Genomic DNA, 14,473 nt, shown 5'->3' with positions numbered 1-14,473 from the left:
ACCTGTCCATCCCTTGTGCAGAATAGACATTAACTACCTCCCCTTAACCATATATTATTGTACTCCAGGGCATTTCCTCATTCAATCCTATTTTTATTTTCATTTTACCATTATATTGCGGGGCAACCCAAAGTTGAATGAACCTCTCCTTTGTCTGGGTGCCGGGGCCTAAAAATATCTGACAGTGGCCTGTTTCAGTGGTGGGTGACATAAAGCCTGATTCTCTGCTATGACATGAAGACTGATTCTCTGCAGAGTCGCTGACATGAAGCCTGAATCTCTGTTATGGGACCTCTCTCCTCTGTCTGGGTGCCGGGGCCTAAATTATATGACAATGGACTGTTCCAATGTTGGGTGACGTGAAGCATGATTCTCTGCTATGACATGAAGACTGATTCTCTGCTGACATGAAGCCTGAATCTCTGTTATTGGACCTCTCTCCTCTGCCTGGGTGCCTGGGCCTAAATATCTGACAATGGACTGTTCCAGTGGTGGGTGACGTGAAGCCTGATTCTCTGCTATGACATGAAGACTGATTCTCTGCTGACATGAAGCCAGATTCTATGTTATGGGACCTCTCTCCTCTGTCTGGGTGCCGGGGCCTAAATTATATGACAATGGACTGTTCCAATGTTGGGTGACGTGAAGCATGATTCTCTGCTATGACATGAAGACTGAATCTCTGTTATGGGACCTCTCTCCTCTGCCTGGGTGCCGGGGCCTAAATATCTGACAATGGACTGTTCCAGTGGTGGGTGACGTAAAGCCTGATTCTCTGCTATGACATGAAGACTGATTCTCTGCTGACATGAAGCCAGATTCTCTGCTATGGGACCTCTCTCCTCTGCCTGGGTGCCTGGGCCTAAATATCTGACAATGGACTGTTCCAGTGGTGGGTGACGTGAGGCATGATTCTCTGCTATAACATGAAGACTGATTCTCTGCTGACATGAAGCCAGATTCTATGTTATGGGACTTCTCTCCTCTGTCTGGGTGCCGGGGCCTAAATTATATGACAATGGACTGTTCCAATGTTGGGTGACGTGAAGCATGATTCTCTGCTATGACATGAAGACTGATTCTCTGCTGACATGAAGCCAGATTCTCTGCTATGGGACCTCTCTCCTCTGCCTGGGCCTAAATATCTGACAATGGACTGTTCCAGTGGTGGGTGACGTGAAGCATGATTCTCTGCTATGACATGAAGACTGATTCTCTGCTGACATGAAGCCAGATTCTATGTTATGGGACCTCTCTCCTCTGCCTGGGTGCCGGGGGCTAAATATCTGACAATGGACTGTTCCAGTTTTGGGTGACGTGAAGCCTGATTCTCTGCTATGACATGAAGACTGATTCTCTGCTGACATGAAGCCTGATTCTCTGCTATGGGACCTCTCTCCAATTAATATTGGTTAATTTTTATTTATTTAATTTTTATTTTAATTAATTTCCCTATCCACATTTGTTTGCAGGGGATTTAACTACATTTTGCTGCCTTTTGCAGCCCTCTAGCCCTTTCCTGGGCTGTTTTACAGCCTTTTTAGTGCCGAAAAGTTCGGGTCCCCATTGACTTCAATGGGGTTCGGGTTCGGGACGAAGTTCGGGTCGGGTTCGGATCCCGAACCCGAACATTTCCGGGAAGTTCGGCCGAACTTCTCGAACCCGAACATCCAGGTGTTCGCTCAACTCTAAACGTAGATGACAGATCAAACGTTTAATCCGAGTAAATGTATCATTTTAAAGGAAAAATACAGTGATTTCAAAATTTCACGGTGTCAACAAATCCCAAAAAGTTGGGACAAGTAGCAATAAGAGGCTGGAAAAAGTAAATTTGAGCATAACGAAGAGCTGGAAGACCAATTAACACTAATTAGGTCAATTGGCAACATGATTGGGTATAAAAAGAGCTTCTCAGAGTGGCAGTGTCTCTCAGAAGCCAAGATGGGTAGAGGATCACCAATTCCCACAATGTTGCGCAGAAAGATAGTGGAGCAATATCAGAAAGGTGTTACCCAGCGAAAAATTGCAAAGACTTTGCATCTATCATCATCAACTGTGCATAACATCATCCGAAGATTCAGAGAATCTGGAACAATCTCTGTGCGTAAGGGTCAAGGCCGTAAAACCATACTGGATGCCCGTGATCTCCGGGCCCTTAAACAACACTGCACCACAAACAGGAATGCTACTATAAAGGAAATCACAGAATGGGCTCAGGAATACTTCCAGAAACCATTGTCAGTGAACACAATCCACCGTGCCATCCGCCGTTGCCAGCTGAAACTCTACAGTGCAAAGAAGAAGCCATTTCTAAGCAAGATCCACAAGCTCAGGCATTTTCACTGGGCCAGGGATCATTTAAAATGGAGTGTGGCAAAATGGAAGACTGTTCTGTGGTCAGACGAGTCACGATTCAAAGTTCTTTTTGGAAATCTGGGACGCCATGTTATTCGGTGCAAAGAGGACAAGGACAACCCAAGTTGTTATCAACGCTCAGTTCAGAAGCCTGCATCTCTGATGGTATGGGGTTGCATGAGTGCGTGTGGCATGGGCAGCTTGCATGTCTGGAAAGGCACCATCAATGCAGAAAAATATATTCAGGTTCTAGAACAACATATGCTCCCATCCAGACGTCATCTCTTTCAGGGAAGACCCTGCATTTTTCAACAAGATAATGCCAGACCACATTCTGCATCAATCACAACATCATGGCTGCGTAGGAGAAGGATCCGGGTACTGAAATGGCCAGTCTGCAGTCCAGATCTTTCACCTATAGAGAACATTTGGCGCATCATAAAGAGGAAGGTGCAACAAAGAAGGCCCAAGACGATTGAACAGTTAGAGGCCTGTATTAGACAAGAATGGGAGAGCATTGAGAAACTGGTCTCCTCGGTCCCCAGACGTCTGTTGAGTGTTGTAAGAAGAAGGGGAGATGCCACACAGTGGTGAAAATGGCCTTGTCCCAACTTTTTGGGGATTTGTTGACACCATGAAATTCTGATTCAACATATTTTTCCCTTAAAATGGTACATTTTCTCAGTTTAAACTTTTGTTCCGTGATTTATGTTCTATTCTGAATAAAATATTAGAAGTTGGCACCTCCACATCATTGCATTCAGTTTTTATTCACGATTTGTATAGTGTCCCAACTTTTTTGGAATCCGGTTTGTATTTATTTATGTCAGCTGAATATTTTTAATGGCAGAGCACTATGCAGCACCATTAGTTCCCTACTTGGCCATTCACCCAGACCTCCCAAGTGTCCCTCTTTTGGAGGGACAGTCCCTATTCTTGACCCAAGTCCCTCTGTCCCTCTTTTTCACTTCAGGTATATATTTGCATTATTACATTCACAATACTTATCAGGAAAGGGCTTACCTGGTTTCTGTCTATATATTGGAGCCTGCCTTGTATATTATTTCATTATTTGATGCAATTTGGATTTTAGACATTTCTATATTCAGATATTCACTTGAACGGGTCTGCAATCCGTAATATACAGAGAGATGTGGAATGGAGGTGCAGATCGGAAGCCCATGGAATGCTTATGTGGGTTTTCTGTCCGCGCCATCGCATCGCAAGAAAGTTTTTTTGCAGTGTGGACCGTCAGATGCGGATTTCAGAACCTATTCAAGTGAATGGGTCCAGATCCGCAGATGGTGGGCACACAGTCGGTACCCGTGCATTGCGGACTGCACAGGATCATGTGCATGAGGCCTTAAGCTCTTTCAAGGTGGCTCCCAGTCTGAACAGAAGACAGGCAGTGTCTATGCCTGTGGGAGCTGCAGAACCAGATGTATGGTATGAATTGTGACTTGATGGTGGTAGACCCAGGTCCTGGTACCGAGGGAAACTAGTATGTAGTTAGTGGCCAGACAGTTGAGGATTTTGTGTGTGTATCCTGATAGTGATGTGGCCCTGTGTTTTGGAGTGTACACTAGAACATGAATGAAGAAAAATAAAGCTATTGTGTTGGAATTACTTTTTTTTTAGGTGTACCAACTGTTATCCAGAAGATGGTGATGCCAGAGAGTTAAATGACCCCCTAGTTGTCACATGGTGCATTAAGTGGGTATTATACTGTGTGCGGAAGACTAAGAATGCATCATTGCTGTGTGTTATGAAAAGAGGGGCGCTATTACTGTTTGGGAACACAAAGGGTTAGAGGTGTAACTCAAATACTATTGTAGTAGGTAATTTGCCCAAAGAAATTTGAACATATTAGCAGCAAGACAACCATGAGCGCTTGTTATGCAGCTACAATCCAGTTCCAATTCACCTTTTTTGTATTAACCATTTGCAGTGGCTCAGGGTGAATGATAAATGTGATGTAGACACTTTTCTCTGAATTGCACAGAAATTTTGGCACAAAATTGTGCATCTTTCCCATTAGCTCTGACCATTTTTACTTCCCCCCCCCCCCCTTCCTTTGACGAGCATGTTGGAAAAAAGTTTAGAAACCCTAGCTGCGCAAATTTGCAGTTCACAAATTAGTAAGTCTGGGCCAAAGTCTTCAGTTTATGTATTTCTTGCTGGAGCTGGAAATTGCTTAATGCCAAGACATGGCTGTGTTTCACTGCATTGCCTTACTTTAACCCGATACCTGTACTTTTACAGTGACCTTTAGTAAAAGTTATTCTTCTTATAACATGTTTGTGTCTGAATTTAAACAAGTTTTTTCATTAAAAAAATGTAAATCAGAAAATGGTATTTCTTACTCATGACACTGTGTACACAAAAACTATGGTTACAGCTGACGCCACTAGGAAGCAGACACTACGCCTAAAAAGTTAGTTCCTCCTACTAGCTAAAACCCCTCCTAATCTAATCCAAACCCAAGAAAATCTGTTTTAGTTTAGTATCTACGGAAGGCAGACCTCTGCTCGCTCGGATTTATTTATTTTCCTTTAAGAAACAGGGATGACAGTGTCTGTTGTCCCCAGCAGGTAGGTGGAACAATGTCAGCTCTCTAAGAAGACAAAGTAGAACAAAGCAGCCAAGATCCTGTTACCCACAGCCATTGGTTCACCTGTCATTCATGTCCACTCTCCCCACTAATATATTAACTGTGTGCCATTCGCTGAAGGGCACACTCAGCTGGTCCCATGAAGAAGCCAAAACAAAGAGGATGAATATGGGGTATTTCAGGATTAGGTAAGTATTATCTTCAACACTAACACTCACCAAGGGTCTTGTACTTCTTTTATTGGCATTTAAGTAGTATTGAGTCTCAGCATAAGGTTTCCTGGGGTTCCTCCTTGTCTCCATCTTTCTAGGTCCATGGGCAGTTGGAAGCCAGGGGGTGTCGGTGGCTCCCATCCCTTCTATGGCAGCCAGGCATGTCTGAGTTCTTTATTATATATATATATATATATATATATATATATATATATATATATATATATATATATATATATATATATAAAGAAAAAAGGGGGATGGCAGCACCGTCACAAAAAAAACTTGGAAGAGAAGGGTGCACAGGCCAGAATGTGGATATAAGCCAATCCAACAAATGCAAAAAATGAAAAAAGGGCAGCACTCCACTGGATTAAAATAAAATAAACTTTATTTACCCAAAGGCTGTAGCGACGTTTCGGCTCTTACACAGGAGCCTTCCTCAAGCAGTGTGTACACATCAAAACTCTGGGTATATATAGTGTTACAACCAATTCAAGACAATTACATATTAAGTGGACATAATTAATAAAAAATCTAAATACATAATACAATATAAATATAAAAAGCAATGAAACCAAACATACACAAGCATTGAATCGTGATACATACAATTGTGAAATAATATAGTGAATATAAATAGTACAATACATTTGTATTACATAAATCACATAACAAGTGCCAGCTGTAGATAATTACATAAAGTGCAAAGTGCTTACTGTTACAGGTGATACCTATAATGGATGCAGGAGGGAGAGCGGCTGTTGTCCATGTAGACATGTGCGATCCGGCGTACCTGAATCGCCACTGCGCATGCCCCTATGACGCATAAACTGTGCTTCCGTCTAGCATTAGCCTCGTCACGTGACGCGTGCGCTCTTAGGTTATAACGCTAACGCGGCCATTTTGGATAAGGGCAGAGCGCCCACTGAATTACGCTGCTGCTGAGAACAACTAATAATCCCGGTATACCGCAGGCTCGGGGTGAAAAAAGACATATATCCATGTCCGAGTGTCGCAGTGGCTAAGTGGACTAGGGAGAGGGCCACACCTACAAATTGAAGTGGGGCACCCTACCATGACCATGGAGCGGTAGCGCATCCGCATATAAATGCAGAGTCGCACCGCTTGACTGGAGTAGCGGTGCGACTCTGCATTTATATGCGGATGCGCTACCGCTCTATAGTCATGGTAGGGTGCCCCACTTCAATTTGTAGGTGTGGCCCTCTCCCTAGTCCACTTAGCCACTGCGACACTCGGACATGGATATATGTCTTTTTTCACCCTGAGCCTGCGGTATACCGGGATTATTAGTTGTTCTCAGCAGCAGCGTAATTCAGTGGGCGCTCTGCCCTTATCCAAAATGGCCGCGTTAGCGTTATAACCTAAGAGCGCACGCGTCACGTGACGAGGCTAATGCTAGACGGAAGCACAGTTTATGCGTCATAGGGGCATGCGCAGTGGCGATTCAGGTACGCCGGATCGCACATGTCTACATGGACAACAGCCGCTCTCCCTCCTGCATCCATTATAGGTATCACCTGTAACAGTAAGCACTTTGCACTTTATGTAATTATCTACAGCTGGCACTTGTTATGTGATTTATGTAATACAAATGTATTGTACTATTTATATTCACTATATTATTTCACAATTGTATGTATCACGATTCAATGCTTGTGTATGTTTGGTTTCATTGCTTTTTATATTTATATTGTATTATGTATTTAGATTTTTTATTAATTATGTCCACTTAATATGTAATTGTCTTGAATTGGTTGTAACACTATATATACCCAGAGTTTTGATGTGTACACACTGCTTGAGGAAGGCTCCTGTGTAAGAGCCGAAACGTCGCTACAGCCTTTGGGTAAATAAAGTTTATTTTATTTTAATCCAGTGGAGTGCTGCCCTTTTTTCATTTTTTTTATATATATATATATATATATATATATATATATATATGTATATGTGTATTTTTTATATTTCCCAGGCTTTTAAGTGGCTGGTCCTCTCCTACCCCTGCATTGTGCTTGTCCTGATCAGTTTCACAGCGTGATCGCAACCATATTGATTCATTTATCTGGCTGGAGTCCAACATCCTGTACTGCTGCCAAAGGGGAAGTTTCAGCTGCTGGGAGGGCTAACTTTTCTTTTTCTTTTTTTCTCCTCCTACAGTTTCGGGGGAGAATGCACCTCTTTTGCCATAAGAATGTCAGAATCTCATCCCACTCAACGTTTGCCCTATTTATTATACCTGTTGCAAATGTAACTTAAAATTCCACCATGGTCCCCTAAGAACATGTTCTTTGTTTTGCATGCCAGAACCCCAGACCATCTATAGCCAAACCCCCACAGCAAGCTCCTTCCTGCTATGTCTGTGGCCGACTTCAACAAGGTCTGCCAGTTAATGCAGATTATGATGGGCCACCTAGTCAACAAAGCCTCCTCCTGAGGATCCTACATGTGGCAGGGAACCCCCCAAAAAAGCACCCATAGAAGAAATCTCAAGGCCAGGATTCCCTCAATGAGCTCCTTTGTTTCTTCTATCCCTCTGGAGCCTCTTTCTGATGTCTCAAATTTACAAGGCAATTTTTTTTTCTGAGAGTGAGTTGCCAGAATCGGACGCTGATCTCGTCTGGAAGCAGTTAGCCAAAATAGTGTATATAAATAGCCTAGTTAGTGCGAACAAGACTGCACAAATTCAGGACTTCGTACCTTCTATCAGCTGAGTGGGTTTTACCTTTTTGCAGGACCAGACACGTCCCCAAGGTCTTCCCTGCTTTGACAATTTTCCCATCTAAGGAATGAGAACAAATAAGCATTTTTCTTCTACTAAGCATCTAGAGCTCTGGTACCTCTTATCAGAAGTCCTTGTTTCTGAGACATAGGGAGCCCCTGTGTCTCCAAACACCAAGAGCACTATTTGCATAGCAGGTGGCATTTTATTCTGTGATCCCTTAGACCAGTCTGGAATCATTTGCCAAGTCAGCTTTTGAGGTAAGTGGTTTGGACCATAGGCTGAGTTTTGCCTCAGCTTGGAAAGGCGATCAGATTGGGCTCTGCGTGCCTGCCAAAATGAGCCACTAGGAAGACCTGACTTTGGCCTTGTAAACTTCCCATGCAGGAAAATATCTCTGTGAGGGACCTCTCAATGCAGTCATTCTTTTGGCACACTTCACAGCACTGACTGGGGTAGATTTAGAAAACTAGTGCAAAGGAAAACTGGCTTAGTTGCCCATAGCAACCAGTTTTCACCTTTTTAGGCGGACCCATTCATTTCTATGGGGCCGCACGAAGAGAGGGCCGGATCCGGAATTGCGGACCCGCACTTCCGATCCCGAAAAAAATAGAACATGTCCTATTCTTGTCCGCAAAAGCGGACAAGAATAGGCATATTCTATTAGTGCCGGCAATGTGCGGTCCGCAAAATGCGGAACGCACATTGCCGCTGTCCGTGTTTTGCGGATCCGCAAAACACACACGGATGTGTGAATGGAGCCTTAAAATGAAAGGTGGGATCTGATTAGTTGCCCATGGGCAACTAAATCAGTTTTCTTTTACACCAGTTTGACCCTCACTGGGTCTATGCACCATACTCTCTGGCTCCAACGTTAGCTCTAACTAGAATACCACTAACACTTTATGCATCTGGGATATGCTCCCATAATGCACTTTCAAATGGCTGGTACAGAAATCTGTGTTTTTCTAAACTGCCCTGGACATATAAAATAGATCACGATTGAACAGTAAAATTAGGCCTCCATCAGTAATATTTATATAGATTATTAGAGGGGTTATGGTAGGTTTATTGATGGGTTATTTATAGGATATGTGACATTCATCACAGGGAGCACGACTGCTAGGACACGCAACAATCCCAAGAATGGAGGGTGTCCAAATCCCCTTTCCAAATATAGCACTAGTGCACTGGTCCATTCACTTTTCTGGTCCTGAAGTACTGCCTACATTAGTGAATGGACTGGTAGACCCCTGGGGTCCAAGTGGACAAACCCCTGAGATGTTATCTATCCTGTGGATAGGGATATGTGTACACCACTTATTACCACTCAAGTTAGTACACCTCAAAACCAGGCCACACAATACACTGCCAACACCTGTTACAGCTGATGAGATGCCACTCTTAGGCCTCATGCACGCGACCGGTGTGTTATGCGGTCCGCAAATTACGGATGGCGTCCGTATGCGTTCCGCAATTTGCGGAACGACACCACAGCCATTGATATAACTGCATATACTTGTCCGCAAAATGGACAAGAATAAGACAGCAATTTAAAATAGTAGGGCACACCACCCTAAATTTATTATTTTAAATTGTTTTCTTAATCATTTTAAAGGCTTGGGTGAATCCTTTTGCAGGTGCACCCACACCATTCTTGAGCAGTAGGTGAGCCCTCTCTAAATATTTGAATTAAGAATAAGACAGGTTATATTTTTTTTGCGGACCACAGAACGGAGCAACAGATGTGGACAGCACACGGAGTGCTGTCCGCATCTTTTGCGGCCCCATTGAAGTGAATGGGTCCGCATTCGAGCCGCAAAAAGCCGGAATTAGACTTACCGGTAATTCAGTTTCCACGAAATCACCACGACGGCCCACAAGGAGATTGACCCCTGACCTCTGTAGGGGCAGGAACAGAGAGAGGGTTTAAATACCCTCCTCCCACCACCAACACCAGTGTGTCCAAAATTACAGAGACATAAAAAGTGGTGGATAAACAATAACTCAAGAGGATGTTAATTCATAACCTCCAAAACATAAAGCAAAAAATTAGGGTAGGGAATACATGTGCCGTCGTGGTGATTTAGTGGAAACTGAATTACCGACAAGTCTGAGCTACTGGAAAGGTCTAGTCTATAGTGTCTCATAAAGGTATGTATGCTAGACCACGTAGCAGCTCTGCAGATGTCCTCTAGAGAAGCTCCGGCTCTTTCAGCCTGGGAAGAAGACATGGCTCTAGTCGAATGGGCTCTTAGATTGGAGGGGCAGGGAAGGCCCTGGATCTCATAGCAAAGGGAGATGGTGTCCCTAATCTATCGAGCCAGAGAGGACCTGGAGGACTTCAGACCTTTACTCTGAGAAGAGGACTAAAAGGTTATCGGAACTCCGGAAATCTTTCGTAACCGTGAGGTACCTTAAAACTGAACGCCTAACAGGGGCGTAGCAATAGGGGGTGCAGAGGTAGCAGTCGCTACCGGGCCCAGGAGCCTGAGGGTGCCCAAAGACCCTTGTGCTGCATAAGAAGAGACTGGTATTATAGAAATGCTGGTCAAGTTACACCTCTGGCTGGAGTGAAGGGGTTAGTTTCAATTTTTACCTCAGGCAGCACAAAGGCTATATGCTTTCCTGCCCCTGACCACAGAGCACTGAGGGAAGGGGGGCCCAAGCTAAATTCTTGCACCAGGGCATATGAGCCTTTAGCTACGCCCCTGATGCCTAAGATCTAGAGAATGGAAGTTGGATTCTTTACTGTTAGAGGGATTGTTACAGAAGGAAGGTAAGATTATTTCCTGGTTATGATGGAAATCGGATACGATTTTAGGGAGAAAACCTGGGTCTAATCTGAGTATGATTCTATCATCAGTAATACGGAGATATGGTTCCCGTATGGATAAGGCTTGTATCTCTCCCAGCCTCCTTGCGGATGTAATAGCTATAAGGAAAGCGGTCTTTAGAGATAGGTGTTTAATAGAACAATCGAGTAGAGGCTCGAAAGGGGCTAGTGTCAGGCCTGTGAGTACAACATTTAGGTCCCAAGTAGGGGTACGGGACTTTAGAGAAGGACGGAGGCGTGAGGCTGCTTTCATGAATCTTCTAACCCATCGGTAGTTAGCTAGGTCTCGGTCGAAGAAGCAAGCCAGGGCTGAGATCTGTACTTTGAGGGTGGAAGGTCTAAGACCTAGTTCAAGACCTTGCTGGAGAAACTCTAGGATTCTTGAATATTAGGAGGTTCAGAATTCAGGACTGGGTTCCCGATCCAGGAACAAAACCTTTTCCAAATTTTTAAGTAGATAGAATAGGTGACCTTCTTTCTACTCGCCTTCAGAGTAGATATTACTCGATCGGAAAGACCCTGTGATTTTAGCATCTGGACCTCAGGATCCAGGCTGTCAATTTTAGGAAGTTCGGGTTGTGGTGTAGGATTGGCCCCTGATGAAGGAGATCCCTCCTGGATAGAAGAGGCCACAGGTTTTCTTCCGAGAGGTTCTTTAGAGAAGGAAACCAACTTCTCTTCGGCCAGTAAGGGGCTATTAGGATCAGAGTTGTATCTTCTCGGCTGAGCTTCTAGATTATTTTGGGAATTAGAGGCAGTGGAGGAAATGCGTAGCAGAGGTTCCAATTCCATAGTATCGTGAACGCGTCCAGCGCCCAAGGATTGTCCCGTGAACTTAGGGAGCAGAATGTTGGTACCTTTGCATTCTTCCTTGAGGCGAACAGATCTATTTGAGGGGTGCCCCATCTGTCTATCAGCATTTGAAAAACGCCCTGATTCAGAGACCATTCGGTGTGGTCTATTAGTTCTCGACTGAGGTAGTCTGCCTCTATGTTCAGAGCCCCCTTCAGGTGAATCGCGAAGATGGATTTTATGTGGAACTCCGCCCAATTGAAAAAAATTTCTATGTACATCAGTTTTCCTGATCTTGTTCCACCTTGATGAGAAAGGTACGCTACTGTAGTCGTGTTGTCGGAAAGGACTTTTACGTGTAGGCCTTGGAGGAGATCTTCCGCTGCCTTTAACAACTCACAAACCGCCTTCAGCTCTCTGAAGTTGGAGGATTGAGAACGAGTTGTTGGCGGCCAGGTACCCTGAAAGTAACGATCTCCCACTTTCGCTCCCAATCCTCTTTCGCTTGCGTCTGTTAGGATCTGAATGTAAGGAGCTTTTTCTCCTAGGGAACTCCCAAGGAGAGGTTGTTCGAGCTCGCCCACCAGTCTAGGAAGGTCTTCACTAATGGAGGGATGGACACCCTGTGATTTAAGGAGCTCTGCTGTCTGTTCCAGACTCTGAGAATCCAGGCTTGGAGGGTTCAGAAGTGCGACTGGCTCCAGGGTACAGAGGGTATGCAGGACGAGAGAAGTCCTAGAAGGCTCATGGCTTCTCTTATGGAGCAGGACCTTCTGCTCTGAAACCGTCGGATCTTTAAGTGAAGGTTCCTGATTTTGTCCAATGGGAGGAATGTACGTTGAACCTGGGAATCTAGAATGACCCCCAGAAACTGAATCGTACTGGATGGGTGTAGATTTGATTTCTGCAGGTTTATTAACCAACCTAGATTCCGTATGAACGACAGGAAGGTGTCTAGATCTGCTTTGAGCTGGCTCTCGGAGTCTACAATCATGAGGAAGTCGTCCAAGTACGGTACGATCACCAGGCCTCTGTGCCTCAGGGAAGCCACCATCTCGACCACGAGCTTCGTGAACACTCTGGGAGAAGATGATATTCCAAAGGGAAGAGCCGTAAATTGAAAGTGAAGGATTGAGCCTTTGCGATCTCGAATTGCGAATCTCAGAAATTTCTGGGAATTTGGATGGATCGGAACGTGATAGTAAGCATCCCTTAGGTCTACTGTACACATCAGAGCGTTTTTTCTTATTAGTGGTATCAGAGATTTTAGGGACTCCATCCTGAATTTCCGATAGACTATGAATTTGTTTAAGTTTATGATGGTGCGAAATGAGCCTCCTTTATTTTGCACTAAGAAGAGGTTTGAATAGAACCCCTGCCCTAGCTGTGTCAATGGGACTTGGGTTACGAAGCCCATCTCTAGAAGGCTCTGAACTCCTTGCAGGATTCTTTTGTGTACAGTGGATGAACTGGGACTGGTGACAATGAAACGGTTTGGGGGAGAAGAAAAAAATTCTATTTGGTAGCCGGACCTTATGATCTCCCGGGCCCAAGGGTTCAGGGTGATGGATTCCCACGGGGCTAGAAGATTCTTCAGTCTCCCCCCAACTCTGGCGTCATTGCTTGTCACTAGATTTACTCTGAGGGGAGGGGAGTACCTCTTCCCTTGCCTCCTTTGGGGTAGCTCCAGCGACCCGACTTCCCTTTATCTCTGTAGGGCCTACCCTGACTAGCGGAGGCACGAAAGGGACATTTCCTTTTATAGGATCGTTCTTCGGGGAAACCCTTTTTCTTGTCTGCCGCCTTTTCTAAAATGCGGTCTAACACAGGGCCAAAGACGTATTCTCCAGAGAAGGGGATGGAGCACAACTTCATTTTTGAGGTCTTATACCCCGACCAGCACTTCATCCACAAGGCCCGGCGGGGAAGGGAATTTAAGATTTCCTCCCTAGGGGTCTTGTCTCGGATATGAGCCTCCAATTCATTTAACCACAATCCCATGGACCTCGCCACCGAGGTAGCGGCAATATTGGACTTCAGGTTATACACTGCGGCCTCCCAGGATTTTTTCAATAAACTGTCCGCCTTCCTGTCCATGGGGTCGCGTAACTGGGAGGCGTCTTCGAAGGGTAAGGCTGTTTTTTTATTTACTTTTGTGACCTGTACATCGATCTTAGGTGTCTCATTAAATATTTTGCACTCGTTAGGATCAAATAGAAGGCGATTTTTAAAAGACTTAGGCACCCCCAAGCGTTTCTCAGGATTAGACCACTCGTCGAGAACCATCTCATGTATATTCTCGTTTATCGGAAAGTTTACGATAGGGCGCTCACTAAGATAAACACGTTTATACTTTAATAGTTCAGTCGTCGCAGTATTATAATCATAAAGCACCAGAGCACAGTCATTTTGCCGTGTGGGGGGGGTCCTCTCTCATCACTATTACACAAATGACAACCATGGCATATGATATGGGTTGAGCTTGTGAGCCCCCTCCACACAAATGTAATTTTTCATTAAGGAGTTAATATTAGCTGAATGAGACAATACTGCATTACTATGGAATATGGCAACTTGTACAGCACTTTGTTCATGAATTCTTCGCCGGGGGGCGTGGCCTGACCGGACATGTGAGTGGCTGTGTGGTGGGGAGCTCCTGGCACAAAATCCACTAAAAACTCATGCAAACTGCTTAAAAGTGTGTGTGACTCGCCAGAATTGAAGATCGCACTGTTCCCCTTGTACCTAGCTACATAATCGCTGAAAAATGAAGCGACAAAAGGTGAAGGAGAGGGAAGGAAAGGACTGCAGCGGTGCCGACCTTAGCTCCCAAAATGGCGCCGGCCAGCCTGTGAAGAGAGCGGAGGTAGCGGCATGCCTAGAAAGATTCGCTCATACCAGAGCGTCCTCTGCATATGAACTGGACC

The 14,473-nt window shown here is 44.7% G+C and overlaps 1 protein-coding gene across 1 annotated transcript in view; it reads right to left on the bottom strand.

The window, feature by feature from the left end:
- The window catches only part of OTOGL (otogelin like), a 307,829-nt gene extending 293,997 nt beyond the window's left edge, over positions 1 to 13,832 (bottom strand). Inside the window, exons 1-2 of the mRNA XM_040412979.1 lie at positions 13,698 to 13,832; positions 11,612 to 12,826 (exon numbers count right to left, since the gene is read on the bottom strand). Of these exons, the coding sequence (XP_040268913.1) occupies positions 11,612 to 12,826; positions 13,698 to 13,832 (1,350 nt within the window). The remainder of the gene's footprint in view (positions 1 to 11,611; positions 12,827 to 13,697) is intronic.
- Between the last annotated feature and the right edge of the window lie 641 nt (positions 13,833 to 14,473).

This window comes from Bufo bufo, chromosome 1 (assembly GCF_905171765.1).
Source record: "Bufo bufo chromosome 1, aBufBuf1.1, whole genome shotgun sequence".
NCBI lineage: Eukaryota > Metazoa > Chordata > Amphibia > Anura > Bufonidae > Bufo > Bufo bufo.
Note: the sequence above shows the minus strand (reverse complement) of the source record. Positions and strands in the feature narration are given on the sequence as shown.